Source organism: Culex quinquefasciatus, chromosome 3 (assembly GCF_015732765.1).
Source record: "Culex quinquefasciatus strain JHB chromosome 3, VPISU_Cqui_1.0_pri_paternal, whole genome shotgun sequence".
Classification (NCBI taxonomy): domain Eukaryota; kingdom Metazoa; phylum Arthropoda; class Insecta; order Diptera; family Culicidae; genus Culex; species Culex quinquefasciatus.
Genome location: NC_051863.1, coordinates 6726376 through 6740097, shown reverse-complemented (window position 1 = coordinate 6740097; position 13722 = coordinate 6726376). Strand labels below are relative to the sequence as shown.

At 34.4% G+C, this 13722-nt stretch overlaps 1 protein-coding gene across 3 annotated transcripts in view; it reads left to right on the top strand.

Moving 5' to 3' along the window:
- The window catches only part of LOC6032202 (cationic amino acid transporter 2), a 62992-nt gene that overhangs the window by 45047 nt on the left and 4223 nt on the right, over positions 1-13722 (top strand). For all 3 annotated transcript variants that reach the window (XM_038263408.1, XM_038263406.1, XM_038263407.1), the window contains exons 5-8: positions 1828-1959; positions 7231-7329; positions 7400-7608; positions 8019-8190. In XM_038263408.1, the coding sequence (XP_038119336.1) occupies positions 1828-1959; positions 7231-7329; positions 7400-7608; positions 8019-8190 (612 nt within the window). The remainder of the gene's footprint in view (positions 1-1827; positions 1960-7230; positions 7330-7399; positions 7609-8018; positions 8191-13722) is intronic.

Sequence of the window (13722 nt, the reverse complement as noted above, 5' to 3'; positions counted from 1 at the left end):
TTATAACCTTGGAGTCTTTAATTTTATTGTTTTGATTGTTAACCCTCTACTGCCCAAATTTTTTTTCGAAATTTTTTTATATTTCTTGTGTTCAGGAGGTCATTTTGAGCAACTTTTGCTCTACGAAAAACTTTACTTCCCTTGTTTTATCTATTTCTTGTTACATTTCTACTATTTAAATTTGCATTTATATGCTTATGTTTATTTTTGGTAGTATTCGGCCTATTCTACGACCTCCTATCATTACATTTTGCCTATCTAATTTGTTCATGTTTTTACAGTAATTTTTTAATTTTTTTGCTTGTTTTTCTCATTTTTTTGCTATAAAATTTCACCATTTTCATTTAAATTGTAAAAAAATGCGTAGAGGCATATTACTGCAATACTTCTTTTTACTTAAAATATATGAAATGTTAGTAAAAAACACAGATAAGGTTGACCTCTGAAAAAATGACATTTCTAAAAACATTGACAAAGTCACATAAAACAAGTAAAACTTCCAACTCATAAACCTTTTAAAATATTAAGAGTTCTTCTTTAAAATGCTTTTAAAAGATCAAAAATTGTTTGAAAAATGGATTTTTGACGATTTTTTAAATCGAAGCTCGACTAAAGACGGGGTTGGGTTTTAGAGGGTTAAAGGAGAAATAAAGAAACGCTTTGAACATGATAGTTTAATAATTTAAAAAAGAAGAAATTGCGTAAAAATCTGTTTTCGGGTAAAATCCTATAATTTTCGAAAAAAATCAGGAATTTGAAAGAAAATCTTGAAATACAAATATATAAAATAAAAACTCTCAAATTGTCAGTATTTGAATGTTTTAAAAATATAAATAGGCCTAAAAATAAAATAACAAAAATTTAGTTACTTTTCAAAAAAAAATAAAAAACTGCTGGATTTGGCCTAAAGATTTACAATAAATTAAAATCAAGCAATTTTTTAAAAGGCTTTATTAAATAATGGATGGGATATTGCAAAAAAGTTAAAATATATAATTCAAATAAATCTTGAAAAAATACTACAAGAAACTATTGCAGGTTGAAATGTTTAAGCAATGAAACAAAACAATAACTTTCAGATGGTCATAACTAATGAAATAAAGTTTTTAGAATGGAATCAGGTAGACCTTTATAACATTTTTAATTTGTTAAAAGATTTTGATTTATTTTTGGCCAAAGTAAGAGTAATCTGAAAATTTCGTATATTTAAGAGTTGTGTTTTCAACTTTACCCAAGCTTCCTCTTACACCTTTATTCTGATGATTTAAGTCAAAAATAATTGAAATTCTTTTGATAATGTAAAAATACTATGAAGATCTGTGCAAAATCCATGCCATTCTAGTAAAACAGTATTAATATGTTTTTTTTTTTTAATTTTTGAAATATATTTTTCATTCTCATAAAAATTAAATTTGAAATGGTTAGATTTTGTATGCTCCATTTTTTAATAAAGCCTGTAAAATTTGTTGTGTCGCAAAACGTATTACTATTTCTTTTTGATTTCAGAAAACCCGTGTTTTTAGCATGATAGTTTAAGTGTGAACCACCCTATTTCATGTCCGGTCCTTCTTGGTACCATTTCGCACACCCCTCTCACGTGCGTTTTTTGTATGAATGTATGTGTGCGTGTATAACGCTTACGTGTGTGTGTGTATCGTGCTTCTGTAAATAGCTGTTTTCGTTGGCTTGTTGGTTTTCCGGCGACTTTTACGTGTTAATATTACAACATTTCTTTGTCTGGTCCCTATGCCTACTCTCTCCCTCACCTTCCGGATGGCAACGACTCCGACGACGATGGATCTAACCAAATAATACACCCGGGATTAGGCGCCTGTTATGCGGAGTTTGGCGTCCGGGTGCCACACACTTCCGGTTCGGCATACATGTACTCCTACGTCTCGGTGGGGGAGTTTGTGGCGTTCGTTATCGGGTGGAACATGATACTAGAATATCTAATTGGTAAGTTGGATTTCTGTGGTGGGTTGATTGGGGATCTTGATATGATATGAGTTTTTCTGTCTTTCTTCTTCATATTATTAGCATAACCATGTCACGTCGCTTTAATTTCTTGTTATTGATAACAACGATAACATTTACCTACAGTATTTTAAAGTCTAGCTACTCATCAAACTGCTATGTTTTTGAAGAATTTTCTTCTAATAATTAACAAATATCATAAAAGTAATTGAAATAAGTTAGTATTCCCAATCCAAACGAATCCCCCATTTTTTCTTGATCTTTTACAGTTTTTTTTAACAAATTCTGAATTTCAGCTTATTTTGAAGATTTTTCGGCTTGTGTTGCCAGCTTGAGAGGGTTGCTGTCAAGTTGACAAATGGACAACATTTTGAGCTTGTTTCAACCAAATCCCGATAGAAAAGCGTTCATTGGAGGTAGCAAGACTGGGATGACAATTTCTGCGACATTTCTTTCTTGTGGGTGCAGACAAGAAAAAAATCTTGAAGGTCATAGCTGGAAGAAGATGCCGGAAAGTTCATATGCGTTTACGAAACATAAAACTTCTCCTACCAAGTCTTGGAATCGAGTATGAAGTTATGAACTTTCCAACTTTTCTGTTTCTATTACGTTAAAGATGTACCTTTTCTGCTCAACTTTACCTTATACCTAAAGGCTCAACTAATCGACAACATAACCCGTAATGGAATCTTCTCGTATAAAAAGCTCAACACAGCTGCTTTCAAAGAAGCATATCTTACGGTGTGTGTGTGTGTCTACGAGGGAGCCTGCTAAATGGATATCCGATCCCTTTTAACCCAAGGCAGGTCTGCGGAAACTAAAACTGTAAACAGCGCCTGTTGCTCGTAGCACACTTTTCCCACCCAATCGCCACCCCCTTTTCGAAGGGGGAAAATGACCAATTTACGGCGAGTCTCTAATAAGCGCAAGAATTTTCCTATTTTTTTAGATCTAGAATAAGTGCATTTCCCCTTACTCTAGGTAGAATTACAAGTGGTGTTCTCCTCGGGTGCGAAAGTGTATTCAGCCATAGAAGCTCTTTTTTTTACTTCTTTTTGAGGGAAATCCTTTGAAGAAAACAGAATACTTTTATAGAAATAGCTTACGACACAAAAGCCCACCTCAGACAGGTGGTTTTTTGTATAAATTTTAAATAGAATCAACGGTGAAAATTTACGTACCAATTTGATACTTAAAAATAAATTAAACGTTAAATTAAAAAAAAAAAACGCTTTTTATCAAAAGATATGAAAAACGCATTCTCAAGATTTTCCACCACTTTTCCTGACACACGTTCGCTGATTTTCTGCTGCATGGCCGTGGAAGGAGCGCAAAACAACAAACTGCCACTTGGAAATTATTCATGACATGCAGCAGAATCCCGGCTCTCTTGAATGCATTCGCCCCACGTGTTTTTTTTTTTTTAAAGGCTTTGAGAGAAAATTGGTACGTGCCTGAGTGTGTGGGTGGGTTCGTCGCCATCGTCATCGTCCGCCGGGCGGCCACAAAAAGACTTGCCAACAATTAGCAAAATAAAAAAAAGGAATGGGGGAAAAATCTCTTTTAAAGGTTAAAGAATAACTTTTTTTTGTCTTTTGGTGGGAAAATGGGCTGGTAAAAGCAGCTGTTTTGATGCGGGGTTCTGATGGAATATTAAATTTGCTTCCAGTTTGCGCATCGCGTTTTTTAAAGTCATTTTGGTGAGCAAGGCAAAACAAAAGTTCTATAAAGATCCAAGCACTGTTGTTTTGATAAAAGAATGCACTTAGGTATATTAGAAAACAACTTCCATATGGTTATTTAAAAAAAATACAAATCTGATTATTTGCTTTCGTCAACTTGTCGTAATTGCAGGGTGTGTCAAAGTGGCACGATCTGATCGGACTAAATTTTATATGAAGAGTGTCAACACTGCACGGAGTTTTAATAGTTTTTGCTCAATATCTCATAAATGCAATCGAAAAATTTGAAATTTTGTCCAATTACTCATAAATATTTTCATTGAAAAGTTGATATTCAAATCTAAAAAAAGAAAAAAAAAACAATAAATTCATCGTTTATGAAGTTTCTGGAATGCAACATTTACATTTTTACCCCTGACTCAAAGTTTCAAAAACACCCAAAAAAGCAAAAAAAAAAAAGCTCCAGAGATGTTCATCGTAATTTCTCGATCCAAAATCAAGATTTCTGGATTCTTTCAACGGTAACTCGCGATTTAACGATAGCAAAATTTCAAAAATTACATAAAATAAAAAAATTAAAAAAACATTGAAATTTAAAAATAATATACAAATATAATCATTTTTTGCTAAATAACAAAACTACAATAAATATCAACAACAATAAAAATTATAACAAATACATCACCAAACAAAACATACAAGAAATACAAAAACCACAAATATTAAAAAAATTACAAAAATTACAAAAATTACAAAAATTACAAAAATTACAAAAATTAGAAAAATTAGAAAAATTAGAAAAATTACAAAAATTACAAAAATTACAAAAATTACAAAAATTACAAAAATTACAAAAATTACAAAAATTACAAAAAATACAAAAAATACAAAAAATACAAAAATTACAAAAATTACAAAAAAATACAAAACTTAAATAACAAAAACTGCAAAAATGACAAAAAATGATAAAAAAGGACAAAAATGACAAAATTGAAAAAAATTACAAAAAAATACAAAAAATTACAAAAAAATACAAAAAATACAAAAAATGCAAAAAAAAAACAAAAAATATAAAAATTACATAAAATACAAAAAATACAAAAAATACAAAAAATACAAAAAATACAAAAAATACAAAAAATACAAAAATTACAAAAATTACAAAAGTTGGAAAATATACAAAAATAACGAAAACTTAAAAATTACAGAAAAAAACTTCAAAAATCTCTTGAATTTTTAAAATTTTATTTTTTATTTAATAAAATGCAAAGATAAAAACCCATGAATAAAAAAAAATGAACAGTTAAGGCCGTTGCAAATATTTTTTAAAGTTTATGTCCCTCGACTTTGGTCGGAGTCGAGGGGTGGACAAAAACATAAAAAAATTGAAATAACAAGCCATGGCCCCAACGTTTGAATGAAAAAAGTGCTCTAAGGTGCATTTCACACCAGACTAGTTGTTTTGCAAACATTAGTTTTCAAAATATTCAAGTATTGAAGAGATTTTTTTTCCCCGAAAAAAAACTTTTTGCGGTGCTGTACATTGAAATTCCACAAAAATTGAAAATATTTTTGATCGATCCCAGATATGCTAAATATGATTTTAAACGCAGGATGCGTTTGTAATTGTTTTCAGTTGGTTAGACTTCTATTTCCTGTAAAATTTTGAAGTTTTTTGAAAAAATATTATTTGCCCCCTGATTTTCCGAACCGATTTTGAAGGGTGGGAGGGGGGGGGGGGCGACATTAACTTGCAACGGTCTTATTTAAAAAAAAATAAAATGTTAAAAATTTACCAAATAATTTTTTGAATTAAAAATTTAGGCCGTTGCAAATATTTTTTGAATGTGAATACAAAGAGACGAGTTGTTCCTTTTAATTCCGCTATATATTTTAATATCTTGACAGATACGTATTTCGTCTACTACTTGCAGACTTCATCAGTGTTCTGTTCTCGACACTGATGAAGTCTGCAAGTAGTAGACGAAATACGTATCTGTCAAGATATTAAAATATATAGCGGAATTAAAAGGAACAACTCGTCTCTTTGTATTCACAGTAATGCATTCTGCTAAAACGCTCAACCAAACCACAATTATTTTTTGAAGTTATGTCCCTCGCCTATGGGGGCAAAAAAATAAAAAAAAGTTTGAAAATTGAATTTACGAGCCATGGTTTCATTTGAATGAAAAAATGTGTTTTAAATGCATTATACACCTGTCCAGTTGTTTTGCAATCATTAGTTTCCAAAATATCTAAGTATTGACGAATTTTTTTTTCGCAAAAAAAAAAAAAGGTTTTGCGGTTCTGTGCATTGGAACTCCATAAAAATTTAAAATATTTTAAATCTAACCCAAACATGCTAAATACGATTATCAGTGCAGAAAAATGCATTTAAGATTGTTTTCAGTTGATTTAACTACTGTTTTTTTTTTTGAAATTTTGAAGTTTTTTGAAAAAATATTAGTTTTGCCCCCTGATTTTTCAGACAAATTTTGAGGGGGGACATAAACTTTGAAAAATATTTGCAACGGCCTTAAAATCTTTGAATTAAAATATATTTTTTTGTGTTTTTGTGAAAAAAATGCCACATTTTTAAATTTAATGTTTTTTTTCGAATCTGAATGACATGTCGTAATATCGTGGCAATGTTACCATTTTTTAAATCAACAGCTTCAAGAGAATGATAAACAAATGAAGTTATATGGTTTGAATATTTCTGTAATTTGGAAATCAGCTCACATTTTTAAAATTAAATATATATGATACAATTTTTGAAATAATGTTTCGGACAACTGCTTTCAATAAAACATAAAAACCATCGATTACCAGTTTCAGAGAAAAATGCTCAACTGTGTACCAAACGTCCAACCCATAAATGAGTCATGTCATGAACTTTACAAATCATTGATGTTTATTGTTCCGGGAATAAACTCCCCCGCACCGGAAGCGACAGCTGTAATCCTCAATTGTTCCAATCGAGCTCTGACTTTTATTTCCCGGAATCGTTTCCGCGCGCTCAAAGTGTTGTCGATTGACTAATTGGGACGGTGGCGCCGCCGTCATTTCCGGCGCGAATAACAAAACATTTAGCATTAGATGACAAAGACAATAGCAGGATAGGTTTGAGAAAAAAAAAAAAAAAACAAGCCACAGTGAAATATTGCTCAAAGCCGTTCAGGGTTCAGTTCGGTTCACTTGTTTCGCCCAAGATATTTGGCCATGAAATCGAAACTGCGCCGTCTGCGGCGGTGGAGGCAGGACAACACAAGGTGATAAATAAGCAAGAGCAAGATGTGCGGAGCACAGCTTCCGATCGATAAAGTGGGACTGTTCAGGAAAAGCTGGATGGTTGACGGTTGGTACAGTTGTTCGGAATGTTAATTCTGACTGTGTTTTTGCCCTTAAGCAGTTTGTGTGATTTGAAACTTTTGACTTTGTGACATGGAAAAGTTTCGTACGGCGAAGAAGAGTCTAATTAAAATTTGTCGAATAAAGATTTGCCGTGATTAATTGGGTTACGTTTCCGACATGTATCGTAAAAGTTTTTATTTTTCCCCACTCCCTTCAGGTACGAGCGCGTGTGCCTGTGCGCTGAGTGCCAGCTTCGACTCGTTGAGCGGAGGAGTGATCAGCAAGAGCATAGGATCCGCCGTGGGGACCATATTCGGTACGTATTGACCGGACCAACCCCGAGAGTTTTGACCAGCTGCTAACCAGGATTCAAATTTCGTCAACAGGTCGCCCGCCGGACTTCATCGCGTTCGGCATCACCCTGCTGATGACCTGCGTGCTGGCGCTCGGGGCCAGCAAATCGGTGCTCTTCAACAACGTCCTCAACACGGTCAACCTGGCCTCGTGGGTCTTCATCGTGACGGCCGGGCTGTTTTACGTGGACACCAACTCGTGGGTCGAGCACGAGGGCTTCCTGCCGTTCGGCTGGAGTGGGGTGAGTACGAGTTTGGTGCGCCACGTGACAGTTTGTAGCAATTACGGCCCCGTCGGACGGTTTGCCGTCAAAGGCCACCCGCTGGGCGCGCACTGGAAACCCAGCCAGGCCGCACAGATTAATCATATTTATTGATTTTATGTAGCCCAGAGAGGATGGGTGTTGTTGCTTCCGCAAGTTCGTGTTTGCATTTTTTTTGCTCTGCCTTGTACAATACATCCCAGAATCAAGCCTCAGCAACCTCCAAAGCCAATTGAAAACTCTCCGCTTGTCTGTGGCGCCAGTTAGATTTTAATTATTTGTTAAGAATCACACAACACCGATCTTGCGTGCCGCGAACTTGTTTGTTCAACCTGGCCGAGTGTACGACGACAATGTACTAAGGCGTAATTACCACCAACTTGTTACAGGTGTTTACGGGAGCGGCCACCTGCTTTTACGCGTTCATCGGGTTCGACATCATCGCGACAACCGGCGAGGAGGCGCACAACCCGCAGAAAAGCATTCCGAGGGCCATCGTCGGTTCGCTGCTCATCGTGCTGTTCGTGTACGTGACGAGCAGCTTCATCCTAACGTTGACAGGTATGCTATAGATACCGGGTGGGGGAGGGTTGGGGTTTGCCACAGGTAACAGACGTACATTAACTTCATTTCTTGTTGGCCTATCTGCCATCAACTTAGTAGCTGTCACTTGTTCAACCACTAACTTAGTCATTATGAGTTCACCCAAGCTAGAAATTTCAAGCTCAATTTTCAAAATGTTGTCATTAAAACTTACTTTTTACCGAACAAAAAAAAAACAAAATGGTTCGCGTAAAAAATATCAATTTTTATGCTTGATTAGGAAAAAAAAATACAAAAAAATCAATTTTAAAGTTAATAATTTTCCCGTTTGATTGAAATTTGTTTTTTTTTTAAGAAAAGGCAAGAAAAAAAATTAAAAAGAAGTTCCTCACATTAGATAGTAATTTTATCCAAACCAAACCCATCAATAAAATATTACTATTCTGTCTTTAGACAGGGTTGTCTTCAAAAGCACTCATAACTTGTGATAGGCTTTAAAGACCGTGAATTTGATATGCTCATTTGAAAGGTCTTTCCAAATATTTGCTAGGGCCTAAGCCACAAAGCTTTTTTTACCGAATTCGGCACTTGAAAAATCAGTTGAGTTTAGATCGGTAAATCATCCGTCAAAATGAACAAAATTTTACCGAATATCTGTTGTACGATGAACAAAACTGGAGATTTTTTTTTTTGAAAAGGTCCAATAAAGCAAATTTCCAGTTTTTGCTTTTGGGTGTTTTTGAAACCGCCTTGAGTTCAGGGATATTAAAAAAACACCCAAAAAGAAAAAAAAACTAAAAATTTGGTTTATTGAACCTTTAAAAAACAAAACTCCAGAAAAGTGAACTTCGTTGCCAGCTTTTGGTAAGTTGTTTTTTTTTACCGAATTCGATAGTTTTCAGTTTACCGAAGTGTCCAGCAGTTGAAAATTCGGTAAACTGTACCGAATTTAGTAGAAAATTCTAAGTGTTTAGTTAGCTATAATTATAAAGCGAGATGACCCATGGGTAATGTATACATAGTAAGTTGTGTTCCAGCTTCCTGATTTATACTTAATTTATACGAAAAAAGTTATGGAGACGCCTGGTACTAAATAAAAAAATGATTGAAAGTACTTATACTAACTACTAGCTAATTATATTTTGCCTATCTATTTTTTCATGTTTTTACAGTCACTTTTTAAATTTTTTGTTTTTCACATTTTCTGCTATAAAATGGTACCATCATCATTTCAATTGTAAAAAAATGCGTAGAGGCATAGTCTGGGACTCTAGAAAAATTACTGCATACTTCTTTTTACTTAAAATACAGGAAATGTTAGTAATAAACGCAGCAAAAGTTAACCCCTAAAAAATGACATTTTAGAAACATTGGCAAAGTCACATGAAACAAGTAAAATTTCCAAACCTTAAATTTTCTAAAATTTTAAGAATTCTGAATATTTTGAATCGAACATATTCTTGATCAGGAAGGTAAAACACAATGAATATGAATTTCCCATGGGTCATCTCGATTTATAATATTTTGCTGATTTGCTGAAAATTTGTTTACGTCATTCATGCCATTTTGCATGCAACAAACATAAATAAACAAACAATTTTCCTTAAAAGTTTCCACACAAATATGGGAGCTTTCCATGCAAAATTCGCCCTATTGAACTGTTAATACGGATTTGGTGCGTTTAATTTTTAGACAGTGGAAATCCCATCCGATCCTGCTTAGATATCGCAATTTGAAAGTTTAATACAACTTGAGGGAACCAAAAAAGGTGTTGCACCTTAGCAATAAGAAATATTCGAACCTTTCGAAAAAAAAAAATGTTCAGGCTAGAGCAACCATGGGCACTATTGAAAAGCGCGAAACATGGAAACATTTTTGGAAAGTTAAACATTAGCTGGATTTATGACTTTTTCAAAAGTTGGCAGCAGTGCCACAATTTTTTTGTCCTTCTTGGATCATAGTTCAATGTTTGTTATTTAACCGCTTTAAAAAATGTATTGCATACTTTTAAATTTAAAAGTTAAACATAAAATGAGTATTTTTTTTATTTTGAAAAATCAGAAATTATTAAAATTAAAAATACAAACAAAAATTCAAATCTAAAAATTATAAAATTTTCAAAAATTCCAGCCCAAATCAGCAAAACTTTCAGGTACTTTCTTATTCAACCCTCTCCGAAATGAATGGAACTTTGTAGACATGTTATCCTAAGCTTATTTAAGAATTTTTGTGTATATGGAGCCAATGGCATTCAATAATGGCAATTGAGAAAGGCGTAAGTTATTGAAATATTTTTATATTTCGTAATTTTTATTTTGTACAGTCATCCCACAAGTTCGGAACACCCACAAATTCGGAACACTTTTATGATAATTTGTCAATAGCATGCCAAATGTAGCTTATCTGTTGATCCTACTTTTTTTAAGACCTTCATTTGGACATTCTATAGCATTCTATAGTGATAGACACTAGTAAAAGTAGCACTTTTTGAGCAAAAAACTAAATTTCAACCCTTTTTTTATCCAGAGCCGCAAAACACTGCCTTTAAATTGCCAGTTCCATAATTGTGGGATGTTATTGTGCCTCCCACAATCGTGGAACACCTGAATTCAACTGATATTTTCACACAAAAAGTTCATGTACATATAAAACATCACGCAGCTTGAGTTTCATTGGTTTCAGTGTGTGAAGTCATTATTTTGTTAAAAATATTTACTCCTGGAGAGAACCAAAGTTTGTTTACATCCGTAAGAAAAAAGTGTTCCGAATTTGTGGATTTCACGGGTCAATATTTTTCTTTAAATAATGATATAAAACATTAAAAATAACAATCGGTACATCAATCCAAAGATCACAAGACAAGCTTTCACATGAGTGTAAAAGCAATTCATTATGTTCAATTATCGATTTTCTATGATTTTTTAAACATTGGCCATTCTATAAACCGAATATGGGGGATGACTGTATCTAGAAGCCTTTGCATCTTACCAAAAAGTGGTCAGACTTGTACGAAAATTGACGAGCCTTCTTAAAAAAATACACTGACAGAAAAATACACGCCACTTCTATGAGTTTTTTGCTCATTTTTTGTGGAAGTTGCCTAAACAGTAAAAAAAATGTAAACTTAGAAGATTAAATTTTGGAAGGGTGATTGTTACCTCCAGAGTTCCCAAATGAACCGGTTAGGCTAGGTTCACCTATAAACTTGGTTCGGCTTAAGCCTTCCTTTGTGGTTCAAATCTGGTTCAGTGAACCATGAACCATGGCTTAAGCCAGGCTAACCAGGCTTATGAAAACCATAGGAATAATGCATTGTGTAACAAATCTTATAGTGTAGCAATGTTACAAATTAACATTCATTACACCGTAACATTCGTTACACCGCATCATTCGTTACACCGTAAAATTCGTTACACCGTAACATTCGTTACACCGTAACATTCGTTACACCGTAATATGGTTACACAATAACATTGTTACACCGTAGTATGATTACACCGTAACATTGTTGCACCACAACATTCGTTACAACGTTACATTCGTGACACCGTTACATTCGTTACACCGTAACATTCGTCAAACCGTAACATTGTTACACCGCAACATTCATTACACCGTTACCTTGTTACACCGCAACATTCGTTACACCGTAACATTCGTTACAATATAGTATGATTACACCGTAACCTTGTTACACCACAACATTCGTTATACCGTTACATTCGTTACACCGTAACATCATTACACCGCAACATTCGTTACACCGTAGTTTGGTTACATCGTAACATAGTTACACCGCAACATTCGTTGCATCGTAGCATTCATTACACCGTGACATTCCTTACACCGTAATATTGTTACGGTGTAACACCGTTACGGTGTAACAATGCTTGCCGTTTAGTCGGACATTCTTTGATCAGGTTCAAGCCTGGTTCATCCAATGCACAGTGGGCGAAATGGAACCCAAAATCGGACTTAATTGAACGCGGCTGGTTCCCTGGTATGAAAAATAGTGTTTCTTATGTAAAAAAATCCGGGTAATCGATTGGTGATGGTTTCATCCACCGCACGAAACGGCAAAGGGTCCATTTTGCCCAAATTCCCCATTTTTTACATTTTTTCTTGAAAATCGGTCTGTATTTAGAGCGGAGGCTTTATGCGGCCATCCAAAATGCACTTAACTTATGTGAAAATGTCCCAGAAATCCAGTAAAAATATCCACTTGCACCGCAAAAATCATCTAGGGTCCAATTAACCCCAATTCCGCTATGAAAGCATTTTTGGCAATTTTCATATGTTAGGTCAGATTTTAAAAATCTGAAAATATTTTTATCGTAAAGATCAGACAATTTTACATAAGAAAGACGATTTGCACTTGATAGTTTGACACATTTATGTTGATATAGAAATTAAACTAAATAAAAAGATTGAAGAATCAATTTTGGGCCAATTTTGTCAAACGCAGAATAAACTGCCTTTTACATAATTTTTATTTTTATCAACATAAATGTGTCAAACTATCAAGTGCAAATCGTCATTCTTATGTAAAATTGTGTGATCTTTACGATAAAAATATTTTCAGATTTTTAAAATCTGACCTAACATATGAAAATTGCCAAAAATGCTTTCATAGCGGAATTGGGGTTAATTGGACCCTAGATGATTTTTGCGGTGCAAGTGGATATTTTTACTGGATTTCTGGGACATTTTCACATAAGTTAAGTGCATTTTGGATGGCCGCATAAAGCCTCCGCTCTAAATACAGACCGATTTTCAAGAAAAAATGTAAAAAATGGGGAATTTGGGCAAAATGGACCCTTTGCCGTTTCGTGCGGTGGATGAAACCATCACCAATCGATTACCCGGATTTTTTTACATAAGAAACACTATTTTTCATACCAGGGAATCAGCCGCGTTCAATTAAGTCCGATTTTGGGTTCCATTTCGCCCACTGTGCAATGGTTCATTTTGGCTAGCCTCGCCTGGTTTGAACCAAATGAACCATGGCTCACGGCACTCAGTGAGCCTGAGCCGACGATGCTTGCCGACGTGTGGTGTGAGCCTGAACCAGAAAAATAAACCTAGCCTAGCCGATGGCTTAGGCTCGTGGGAACACTGGTTACCAATGCTGTTAATCGTTGAAATCAACGGCGTTTATATCATCGATGTCGTTGATCGTTGATTTAAACGTAATCGTAATCGAAGCCATCGTTGATTTAATCGTCAACGTCAACGGAGTCGTTGATTTAAACGGCGTTGATCAACGCGTTGATTATCGATAATTAACGCGTTGATCAACGTCGTTTTTAATAGTTTTCTAGAGTGTTATGAGGAAAGAACGATTTTTTCATAAATGTATTAATTGGGAAACATTCTTAAATAGATGTGACATGGTTGTTCGGGGATCCGGGTGTACCAAGAGGACCGAAGTGGCCGGATTTTAAACGTAATTTAAGCCCTAGCTGTAATTGCTGGCCACTTCCATCTTCACTTTGGTTCCCAAGTCCAACCATGTAAATGACACCGAGGACGGACAGTTGGGAACCGAGA